The sequence below is a fragment of the Chrysochloris asiatica genome, unplaced genomic scaffold (genome assembly GCF_000296735.1).
Source record: "Chrysochloris asiatica unplaced genomic scaffold, ChrAsi1.0 scaffold00038, whole genome shotgun sequence".
Taxonomy (NCBI): domain Eukaryota; kingdom Metazoa; phylum Chordata; class Mammalia; order Afrosoricida; family Chrysochloridae; genus Chrysochloris; species Chrysochloris asiatica.
In genome coordinates this window covers 17,067,072-17,079,963 of record NW_006408556.1, presented here as the reverse complement: position 1 = coordinate 17,079,963, position 12,892 = coordinate 17,067,072, and the positions used below count along the sequence as shown (strand labels likewise).

At 36.4% G+C, this 12,892-nt stretch overlaps 1 protein-coding gene across 1 annotated transcript in view; it reads left to right on the top strand.

Annotated features, from left to right (window-relative positions):
* Positions 1 to 12,892, top strand: part of SUPT3H (suppressor of Ty 3 homolog (S. cerevisiae)) — a 597,109-nt gene that overhangs the window by 252,014 nt on the left and 332,203 nt on the right. Inside the window, exon 3 of the mRNA XM_006860525.1 lies at positions 1,747 to 1,831. Within this exon, the coding sequence (XP_006860587.1) occupies positions 1,747 to 1,831 (85 nt within the window). The remainder of the gene's footprint in view (positions 1 to 1,746; positions 1,832 to 12,892) is intronic.

Below are 12,892 nucleotides of genomic sequence, written 5' to 3'. Positions count from 1 at the left end.
ATAGTGACCATTTCTAGGGTTTTTGAGTAGTGACTGGTGAGCTTGACCCTCCAACCTTGAGGTTCAAACTGACTTTGCAGTCCAGCGCATTAACCCACAGGATCACATCATATCTGCACATATATGTATGCACACACAAACACACATAATCTGGATATTGCTAGATTTACAGGCTTTGAGGGTCTGATTCTGCAGTTTGTTGGTTCTGCTTCCCCTCACTCATGATCAGTTGCTTCCTTATATGTATAGTCAGCTGTTGTTTTGAACTTATGGTTCCTGATATGTCATCAGTGGAAATTCTTTCAAGTCTGTGTTTAAATGTGTTCCTCAAGGGATGATTTGCCTTTGTTTTTGCTAAGTATCCTGTGGAAAATATCCAGTATAGCATCACTTTAATTTTTATATTGATTATTTAGATTATCTGGGGAGCCAAGTATTCTGGCAACAGTCATGAATAGGAATGTATACTTGACAATCCTCAGAAAGAAAAATTCTTTTCTTTTCCACACTGAGTCTTGACTGAGACAGACAGTCCTCCTGTGGAGTGAGTGTTTTCCTACTTCACGCACTGAGGGTCCCTCCATCATTAGGTGCTGATTTCCCAGTGCCATATGAATTCTTCAACCTGATCTACTTTGTATGGTGTCTTGGTATGCTTTCTTTAACTTTGGAAGTTTTGATAGATTAAAACCAGGGTCTTGTCTACCATCAATGAACTCCTGGCTTCAGGAAAAAAATTGGTTTCTGTACTCTTTCACTCTCTGAAGCTATATATATATTTTTTTCCATTTTGTCTGACTTCTGTTTTATTTCTTTACTGCTAGCTAAGGAATGCTTTCAAAGTAAGCTTCTAACATATTATCATGTATCTTAGGTGTTCTTTAGGAGGAAGTGATTCTCTACAAATCTAATCCACTATACTTACTGGTAGAAATGAGAGTTGAAAAAGAGGACTATTTATATCAGTTTTGCTATACATTCATGAGAATCTACCTATTTGTAGCTGAAATGATCATTTACGTGACACTGACATTCATTTTTTTTAGCTCTTAGTGTGGTGCTATAGAATAAGCACTGGGCTGCTAACCTCAAGGTCAGCAGTTCAAACCCACCAGTCTCTTCTTGGAAACTGTATAGAGGGTTGCTCTGAGTTACAACCAACTCAACAACATTTAGCAATAACAACTTTTGATTTTATTATATCACATGCTTTTTAAACTTTAAAAATGGATATTACTATTTCTTGTGTTGGTAGTTTAGATATAGTCTCATGGTTTTCCAGTTGCCAGTATTATGGAACTGGAATCCTCGCATGACACTATGGGTTAATGTGCTGGACTGTAAGGTCGATTTGAACTGCAAGGTTGGCGGTTCAGGCTTACCAACTGCTCCTCTGAAACTCTATACAGGGTCACTATGAATTGGAACCAACTTGATGACACTTAACAACAACAACAACAATATTATGGAATGTTTGTTAATAATTTACATTTTGAAAACATTAAATGCCCTTTAAAAATATATAAGTCAAGAAACAACAGAGAGAACACTAGACTTTTGAGGGGAATTTGCTGCTTACGTTGGAGAGATGTATTTTCTTTGTTTAGAGAAAATTGTACTTCTAGTCTGTTTTACTTGCAAGAACAATTTGTGTATTATTGGCAAATCTGTATTTATTAAATACATTTCAATTTTTGCCTTTTAGTTTTGCAACCATTAATATTGGTTTATTTGATTTCTTTACAGGTTTTCTTTAGGAGATGCCAGAAGACCTCTTCATGAAACAGCAGTTTTGGTAGAAGATGTGGTACATACACAGTTAATTAATCTGGTAAGAATATACACAATCTTATTTGGCATTTCTTCTCTGCATTCTGTTTTTGGGAATATCAACCCAATAAAAAAGTTTTGATGGTTATAATTACATCCGGAAGCAGTTTTTATAAGTTTTATTTAAGTACAATTTACATATAACAAAAATCAGCAAATTTAAGTGCATAGTTCAATGAATTTTGACAACTCAATATAGTTATTGTAACCATTAACACCACCATGAGATAGAACATTTCCATCATACAGAACAGTTCTCTTGTGTTTTTTTGTAGTCACTCCTTTGTTTTTGATCACCATGGTATTTCCAGATATTTATATGTAACTTTATTTTGAACTAATTATAGACATAGAAGATTGCTGGTGTGGCGCTGTAGGATCAGCACTGAACTACAAACCACAAAGTTGGTGATTCAAACCCTCCAGCTGCTCCTTAGAAACCCTATATACAGGGTCACTATGAGTCAGAGCCGACTTGATGGCACTTCAAAACAACAACAGTATAGATTTAGAGGAAAACTTGCCCCCAAATACCCAGTCTCCATTTATTGACATGATTAGGTTCGAAAGACCTGGCTGCGATATGAAAATTGGCCTAATGTGAAAATGAAGAATCACTACATCAGATCACAAAGGAAGGATGACTGTATCATAACTGCCAAACCACTGAGCATCCTGGCCCAGCCAAGTTGGCACATAACCCTAATTATCATTTTGTTGTAAAGTGCTGTTGAGTTGGTTCCGACTCATAGTGACCCTATATAGGGTTTCCAAGGAGCGGCTGGGGTGTTTGAACCACCAAACTTGTGGTTCAAACCGACCTTGCAATCCAGTGCTTTTATACAACAGCGCCACTGTCACCTCACTCCTCACGGTTAGTTACTGTAAAATGTTATCATTAGCGCTCAAAATAGGACTTCAGATGTTCATGATAAAATAGAATTGAGAGAGAATGGAAAATTTCCATCAACTTTTTGAAACCCTTCATAGATAGTAGATGTTGTAAATGTGGAATATCAGATAACGAGATAGTTGATAAATGAGTAATATGTGAGTTACAGAAAACTCTTGTATACCTTCCATCTAGCTGCCGCTAATGTCAGCATCTTACATTACCATCGTGTAGTTATCAAAACTAGTAAACAAACATTGGTACAATGTCATCAACTAAATTATACATCTTATTTGAGCTTCATCAATTTTTCCTTGAGTGTCCTTTTTCTGTTCCAGCATCAACTGGATGATACCACGTTGCATTTAGCTGTACTTTCTTTATAGTCTTTTCCTATCTTGAGAGTTCTTTTTCTTTCATGATCTTGATACTTTTCAAAAGAATGCGCCTGTATTAAGTTGATCTGATGTTTTCTTATGATTAGCATGAGATTATGCATTTCTGGCAAGAGTATCACAGAAGTGATCTATCCTTCTCAGTGCATCATATCAAAGGATTCATATTGTTAATAGGTCTTATTGTTTGTGATAATAACCTTGATAACTTGTTTAAGGTCAATTGTGCTCAGTATCTTCACTGTAAAATCATTATTTTTTATTTGGTACTTAATAAATAATATCTAGGAAGAACTTTTATTACTGTAAATAGTCTGTTTTCTGGAATTTTTTCTTATTAAGTTTAGTATACATCAGTGAATATCCTCTGAGATAATTATTACTGTGGTCAGAACTGACTCAATGGCACTTAACAACAACAACAACAATAATATACTTAATGGTGGTTTTCTGTTCCTTTTTTCCTTCTAAATTTGTTCATTGGAATTCTTCTGTAAGGATGAGCTGTCCATTCTTGCGTTTATTTGTTTAGTTTTCTATATATATATCTGTATGGTAGTGTAGTGGCTATGAATCGGGCTGCTAACCTCAAGGTCGGCAGTTTGAAACTACCAGCTGTTCCACAGAAGAAAGATGAGGCTTTCTGCTCCCATAAACATTTACAGCCTTGGAAACTGTGCAGGGTCACTATGAATCGGAACTGACTCCATGGTACTTAACAACAACAACATGGACTAATAGATACTTAGATTTTATTCAAGGGATCATTATCTAATACTGACTGTGGTTGTTAAATGACATTGACTCATAGTAACCCTGTGTAGGGTTTCCGAGGAGCGGCTGGTAAGTTTGAACCACTGACCTTGCAGTTCAAACTGCACTGTCACTGTTTATTTTGTTACTTAAATTATTTCACTGTTGCCCATTAAGAGCCTTTTCTGGTGACTCCTGTGTGCTTCCACAAGCTCCCATCCTTGAGGGATTTTTTTACTTTACTTTCTGACACCACAAAATTAGGTTTTCTAGGATGGTTGAACTTCTAAAGGATATATAGAATTTGCTTGTGATGTGATGGGAATGTCATTGAATCTTTAGATCAGTTTGGAAGATTAACATTTTAATAATAATTCATCTTCTTATCCATGAACATGGTTTATCTGAACACTTATTTAGATCTTCTTTAATTTCTTTTAGAGTTTTATAGTTTTTATTCTAGAGGTTTTGCCCACATTTTGTTAAAATTGCCCTAAGAATTTTTGTTTTTCTTTTCTTCTTTAAACTTACTTGATTTTCTTTTTAGTTTTATAAGGCGAATGCCTAGATGATTGATTTTAGAGCTTTTCAAAAAATTTTTACATGTGTTCAATGCTATAAATTTCCTTCTGGTGGTGATGTGCTGTGGAGTCGGTTCCAACTCATATCAGCCCTGTATAGGGTTTCTAAAGCTGTAAATCTTTACAGAGCAGAAAGCCTCATCTTTCTCTATAAGGACTGCTTTTTCTGTATTTCACAAATTTTGGTATTTTTTGTTTTCATTTTTTTAATTTTTTATTTGAAAGCTATTTAGATATATGTGGGTGAGTCAAAAATTATCTGCACTCTGGTTATAGAATTTATTTTAATCAACTTTTAGAAAAGACAAATACATCATTTTTTAAACATAATCTCCTTGCTTTTCAATACACTTTGTTTATCTATGTCAGCAAGCTTTTGTATTTCCTTATTTTAAAATGTTGATCTGCAAGCCAAGAATACACCGTTGTCTTCACTTCATCATCAGAAATAAATCTTGGTCCTCAAAGGGCTGCTTTCAGGGGACCAAACAGGAAAAGCATGATCAAGCAAAATCAGGACTACAGAGAGGATCCTTTAACAACTCAAAACAAAGTTTTTGTAGAGTGTCAACAGAGTGGGCAGAGGTGTGTGGATGTGCATTGTCATTCAAAATTACAATACCCTCAGATAGCAGTCTCCTGTGTTTAATCCTAACTTTAGACTTCAGCTCTTCAATAAACATATCTCACTGTTGACCTTTGGAACTTTTTCCTGATAGTGTTGCAATACTGGCCTTCGAGAATCCCAGAAAACTATATGCATCAATTTTCCAGCTGATGGGTAACTTTTGAACTTGTTCTTAGTCAGCGATTGAGGATGTTTTCATTCCAAACTGTGCTGTTTACTTCAGGCTCATAGTGATAAATCCATGTCTTGTCACTAGTAATGACTTTTTTTGAAGAAACTTTTACCTTCCTTTGAGTATTGGTCCAAATTTTATTTACAGATGTCCAAACACTTCGGTTTATGCACTTCCATAAGTTGTTTCTGTACCCATCTTGCACAGACTTAAAAACCCAAGTCTGTCATGGATTATTTCATAGGCAGAGCCATGATTTGCCACATAGTCCACTGTCACTTGTCTGTTCAACAGGATCATTTCAAGTGTACACTCCGTGTTTTCAATAGTCGTGTATGTGAATGGGCGTTTCAATGTAACTGTGGTGCGGATAATTTTTTACTCACCCTCGTAATTGCTTCTGATTGGTTGCTCTTAATCTTTTCTATTGAAGTATTCTTCCTGTCTCATACATATTACCATCTCATATTTCAAGAAATACTATTATATTGTCTATTCTTGAAAAACGGGAAGCTTGTATAGCTACTGATGAACTTTTAGTATTTAGTGTGTGAAACAAACAAGCATTTTGTAAGCAGAATGCTTATTTAGTTGTATTTCCTATGTCAATTTCTTTAAGTAGTTTTCTACAGGCATAAACCAGCAGATTCAGTGAGAAGGAATGTCTACATCTCTGTGCACTCTTATCATCTCCTTTTTTCACAATAACAGTAGATCCTGCTTCTGTTGTTTTTAAGTGCCGTCGAGTCATTTCTGACCCAAAGCATCCCTGTATAGGCTTTCCAAGGAGCAGCTGGTGAGTTTGAACTGCTGACCTTGTGGTTTGAAGCGACTTTTCAGTCCAGCGCATTAACCCACAGCACCACACCAGGACGCCAGATCCTATTTACAGTCAATTAATACAGAACAGACTTTCCCTCAGTGTGAGAGAATCTTGGTACAATTTTTCTACAGCATCTGTAAGTTAGAAGTTGTGTTTAGTGTTACTTGGTTTTCTTAGTTTAGGTATAAAATGTGTTTTTGGAGTTTACTGTTTGTCTTTCTTTCATACAAGCTTTTCTTTTAGGAATCTTCATTTTTCCTGCTTGTGTTCTGAACTCCTATCCCTTGACTTAAGCTGAGCTCTTATAGCTACTTGGATCCTGTTGTATGCTTGGATTTCTGTTCTGTGATGAACATTTCAGTTGTCATCAGAACTTCTTATAAATGTCTAAACCTATTCATTTCAAGAATTTCAGATTTATCATAGATACAAACTTTTTCATAATATTCTACTTCCCAGGCTTAGTTGCACCATTTAATTGAAATAGTTAGGTTTTTTGCCAACTACGTATTGCACAATTGAATTGGTATTATGATGAGTCACTGGTATCATTATTTCTGATGACTGAATCCAAAACCAAATTCACTGCTGTCAAGTCAGTCGTGACTCATAGTGACTCTAGTGGAGCTGTTCCATAGGGTTTGTTGTTGTTGTTAAGTGTCATCGAGTCGATTCTGACTCATTGTGACCCTGTATAGGGTTTCCAAGGAGCAGCTGGTGAGCTTGAACCACCTACCTTGCAGTTTAAATGGCTTTTCAGTCTGGTGCATTAATCCACAGCGCCACACCAGGAGTCTATAGGGTTTGTTGTTGTTAGGTGCTATCAAGTCGGTACCAACCCGTAGTGACCTTATGCACAGCACAGTGAAACACTTCCTGATCCTGGGCCAACCTCAGTACCATTGACACGCTTGAGTCCACTGATGCTGCCACTTGGCCAATCCATCTCGTTGGGGGTCACCCTCCACCTTACCAAACATGGTGTCCATCTCCAGCAACTGGTACCTCCTGACAATATGTCCGAAGTATGAGCGATGAAGTTTGACCATCTTGGACTCCATGGAGCACTCTTTTGTTGTTGTTGTTGTTGTTGTTATGTGCCGTGGAGTCGGTTCCAACTCATAGCGACCCTGTACAGGGTTTCTGAGGCTGTAAATCTTTATGGGAGCAGAAAGCCTCATCTTTCTTCCACGGAGCACTCATTTAGGAGGCTGTAAATCCTTAGGGATGTAATCTGTTTTTGACCTGTAACACAGACTAAACTCTCGGCCCTGTCCTCCTGGTCAGGGAAGTGCCGCCGGAAGTCCTCTACATCATGATATTTTATTGAGGGTTATTTTGCTATATTGTGATAGGAAGAAATTTTTTGTGCTAATAATTTCATATGTTCCTAGTCATTCTCAAAGCTCTGCATAAATTTATATATCATGTTATTACTTTTCTAAGAATCTGTTTTATCATTCTTAATTAAATGTGTCTAGAGTGGCATTGTAAGATAAATACTGTACTGTTAACCATAAGGTTGACAGTTCAAACCCACCGGCTGCTTCCTGGAAACCCTATACAGGAAACCCTATGTAGGAAACCCTATATGAGTCAGAAATGACTTGCTGCCACGCAACTACATCAACAGTATCCTTAGATCCTTTTCTAGAGTAAGTAGTTCTGAAATTCCAAATCATGTAATAATATGAAAATCATAATGTACTATTTATATATGACTCATTGATATAAAATTATTTAGCTACAACTATTTTAAATGAATAGAAAGAGAAATAAGAATCATTAAATTTGACAACTAGAAAAGACTTACAAAACATTTGGAAGAATGTTTTTTAATTTTTTAAATGAATGAGTTTCATTATCAGTAAAATTTTGCTGATTTTGCCCTTCTAATCCAGCTCAGAATTTGGCTTGAAGCAAAAAGGGCCAGAAGAAATACTTGAGAAGTCATGTCATCCTTTAGCATATGTTTAATCTGAAAGTTAATTGATCTGTTTTTCTATTTAGTAATTGAAGCAGTGGAGAGGACAAGGCAATTGCTTAGGCAGGCACTGATAAGAAGTAGCAAAATGTTGGCCCAGTGTGTAAGCAGATGGTGCTAAGAATCTCGGTAGCACAGTGAGTTAAGTGTTGGGCAGGTTATTGATTATAATACAGCATCTGCTTTGTGGAAGAAAAATTAATCTGCTTCTATAAAGATTAAATTTCACAAACCTTACAGAATCCTAATAGGGTCACTACGAATTAGTTTAGAGATAAATTATATAAAGTGAGCTCCAGAAAGCATACATTAAAATATCCCAAACGCCTCAATTTTTCTGGTTGTAGAGAGTATTAATTGGATGACTGATACTCACATGATGTTTCAGGTTCTGAAACATCAGAAAAAGTCAATGTCTTGCAGTAGTCAATAACAAAGACGGGTTCGGTCTAAAGTCAAGGTAATAATATATGTTTGGAAAGATGTCTTTCAATAATAAGTTTTAAAGATCATTTTTTATTAATTTGAAAATTCAATTGTATGTGCCATTGCTCAAAAACTCCTTTAAAGGGCAAAATAATTTTCCAAAAAAACCTTTATTAAGGTTTCTAGATTTAGCAAATTTCTGTAGGGAAATTAATATTTTTCATTTTTAAACATTCAGTTTATATACACATGGACAAACGTGTAACAACTAGTTCATTTTATGTTTGTAAACAGTTCGTTTTAATATTCACAGTAAATTTAAAGCAGTAGAAGATTTTATCCTCATTTTGTAAGTTGGAAACTGAAGAACAGAAAACTTAAGTAACTTGCCCAAACTCATGAATATGGAATTCCAGTCATTTCTTCTCTAGAGTGTTTGACATGTTGCAAGGATGAAAATGTTCTGGATTGATGTTAATTTTATAAAGTAAACTGAGTTTACCATATGTCTTTTTAAGGTAGCTTCTAATTCTGAATGCTGTGTGATTTCTCTGGCGTGAAAGAATGTTGCTTTAAGAAGAGGATTTGTGAGTGCAGTGGCTCCAAACAGTAAGCACCAGACTGCGAACCACAAGGTCTGAGGTTCCAGCACACCAGCCTCTCTGTGGGAGAAAGATGAGGCTTTCTGCTCTTTCAAAGATTTAAAAAGCCTTATAAACCCTATGTTGTTGTTAGGTACTGTCGGGTCGGTTCCGACCCATAGACACCCTGTTTAGGGTTTCCAAGGAGCAGCTGGTGAGCTTTAACTGCTGACCTTGCATTTCAAACCGACTTTTGCAGTCCAGTACAGTGAGCCACAGCACCATACCAGGACTCCCATAAACCCTGTACAGGGTCACTATGAGTTGGAACTGACTTGATGGCACTTAACAACAACAGAAATGGAAACCGGTATGCGTAAGCTAAAGGTGAAAAATCAAAAGTCCTCATATAAGCTTATGCAGATTCTTAACCAACCATCATCTCAGAACCAAAAAACCAAATCCACTGCCATCATTTCGATTCTGACTCCTAGCGACTCCGTACAGAGTTTCTGAGGTTATTCTTCATAAGGGTAGAAAGCCTCTTCTTTCTCTGGAGGAGTGGCTGGTGGATTTGAACTGACATTCTTGTGGTTAGCAGTTCAGTGTTTATCCTACAGCTCCACCGCACCAGCGTTCCTAACTGACTGTTTTTTCATTATGGAATTTCATACCATTACAGTATGCATACTTTGATAAGCCATTGGACAGAGGTAATTAAACACATAAAGAAGGCAGGATTTAAACCTTCATGAAGACGTTATGTAAAATACTGTGATTAGAAATTTACCACATTAGTCCTTGTACTAGTAATAGGTTTTCAAGAAGTAAAATTCTAGCAGAGATATTTTCCTTCATGAATAAAATTTCCCCTCAGATATTATTTTGGTAAGAAGATCTCTAGACGCAAAATTAGATTTATGATAGCATGTTAAGTAAATTTCCTAATGATATTCATAACAAATTTCTTATGGCCCACATGATAAAAACTGTAATTATTTTCAGTCTTTCACATTTTAGCTTTTACTCCCATCATAAAAGTTCCCATGTCTCAGCTTTATTCTATTAAATTAGTTTCTCTGTCAACAATAACCCAAAATCTACTGCCATTGACTCAATATTGACTCAGTAACCCTCTAAGACAGACTAGAATTGCCCCATATGGTTTCCAAAGCTGCAAGAAACTAAAGTTAACTAATGAGAAACTAAACTTAGCCATTGCTTATATAGCGTAGTGGTTACGAATCGGGCTGTGAACCTTAAGGTCAGCAGTTCGAAACTACCAGCTGCTCCACGGGAGAAAGATGAGGCTTTCTACTCCCGTAAAGATTTACACCCTCGGAAACCCTATACAGGGTCGCTATGGGTCGGAACCGACTCGACGGCACTTAACAACAACAACAACTTTGCTTATATACAAAATCACCTGCGACTAAGCCATATGGATTTCAAACTGGAGTGTAAGGAATATTTCTTCAGTATACTGGAGAAAGGGATGAAAAAGAAGTGAAGCTTGGGATCAGATTCTCAAGGTCATTGAAATTTAAACTATGAAGTTTGTATGTAATTCAGTAGAAATTAAGGGTTTAGCCAAAAATTGTAGGAAGTGGCATAGTCAGACCTACCAGCTGGAATGTGAGAAGAGTAACCTAGCTATTTTATGTACGTGATAAAAGCCCCATGATGCCAGTTCTGGAGCAGTCAGTTAGAAGAAGGTTATTGCAGAACAGGTAGTATTGTTTAATGTCCAGTTGGATGTCTGACCAATTGATTATAAGTCAATGGTCCCATAAGTTTTTTTGTTTATTTGTTGGTTTTTTGAAGGCAGAACAGCTATCCTTTTGCTAATTATTCTCTCCTAATGGTTTTAACCAAGGTATTCTGTTAACATAGTGGTTACGAGTCAGGTTGCTAACCTCAAGGTCAGCAATTTGAAACTGCCAGCCAGTCCGCGGGAGAAAGAGCAAGCTTTCTGCTCCCGTAAAGATTTACAGCCTCAGAAACTCTATGCAGGGTCGCTATGAGTCAGAACCGATTCCATGACACACCATCACCACCAATGGTTTTAAACCTCACTCATCTCTTTCATTTTGTCATATTGTGGTGGCTTATGTGTTGCTGAAAGCTATACAGTGCATTTCAAATACCAACAGGGACCCCCATGGTAGACAGAGTTCCACTGAGCTTCCCGACTAAGGCAGACTAGGAAGGAAGACCTGGGGATCTACTTCTAAAAAAGTGACCAGAGGAAACCTTATGAATAGCAACCTCCTCAAAATACAGTTGGTTTTAATGACGTGGATGGAGTGAAGCTTTCAGGGCCTTTGTTTGTCGATGTGACCTATAACGAGAAGAAGCAGCTGCAGATATTCATTAATAATTGAAATGTGAAATATAAGAAAATAAAAAATTACCAAAAATGAAATGGAGAATAGTTTTTAAATTATTTTAAGGATTAGAACCTTACTTGATAGGCCATTGCCAAAGGTACTGTCTCAGTCTATAGGTTATCTTTTACTTCTTTGATAGTCTTTTGATGATCATAAGCATTCACTTTTAGGAGGTCACATTTAAGTTACTGTCTGTTGTTTGTACATTATCATTTGTGTTTAATAGAGTGGTATGGCGCTATGGGCTAATGCGTCAGACTGCAAATTTGTTTGAACTGCATGGTCGGTGGTTCAAGCTCACGAGCTGATCATTGGAAACCCTATACAGGGTCGCTATGGGTCGGAATCGACTCGACAGCACACAACAACAATAACAATTTGTGTTTAATAGCTTACTTACTGAAGTCATAGTGTAGTGCTGTGGGATAAAGCACTGGACTGCAAGGTCTGTTTGAACCATAAGTTTGGTGGTTCAAACTCATTATCCACTCCTTGGAAACTCTGTATAGGATTGCTAAGAGTTGGAACAGACTCGATGGCACTTAAGTAACAACAGTGTACTTGAAAATTAGGTCATCTACTTTTGTTCCATATTATCTTTTACGAAATGTATAGTTTTGTTCCTTATTATCTTTTACGAAATGTATAGTTTTAGCTTTTATATTTAGGTCTTTGGTCCATTTTGAATTAATTATTGTGCATGTTGTGAGGTCCTGTTTCATTTTTCAGCATATGCTGGCAAGGTTGGTGGTTCAAGCTCACCAGTTGCTCCTCGGAAACCCTATACAGGGTCGCTATGGGTCAGAACCAACCTGACGGCACTTAACAATAACATACGCATGTGAAATTTGTTCAGTTCAGTTTTGTATGTCCCATTGAAATGGAGAGTGGTGTTATTAGTAATATAAAAAAGGCAGCCAAGTTTGAACATTAAATTTACAAAGACAATGACAAGACTAAATTTAAGTCTCTAATTTCTAATGTAATTTCAAACTTCATAATGTTCGAATATACAAACATATCTTTCAAAGGAAGATAACATTTTTACACCTAAATACAAAACATTCTAAGCATAGAACACAATAGCAATTGAACTAATTCATTTTCAGTAATAAAAAATACGATATTTTCAGTTAATTTGATAGCTCTGAATATTGAATTTTGGCTGATAAGTAGTGTTTTATAATTCATAGAATGCCTTTTCTCCAGGCAAATAAAAAAATTCCACTGCCATTGAGTGGCGTCTGGCTCATATATAGATTTTCTGAGATTGGAAATCTTTACAGGAGCAGAAATATCAGGAATAAATGTAACCAGAGAAACAAAAGACCTATAGAAAGAAAAGTACAAAACACTAAAGCAAGGAACCAAAAGAAACCTACAAACATGAAAGAATGTACCATGCTCCTGGATAGGAAGACTTAACATTGTGAAAAT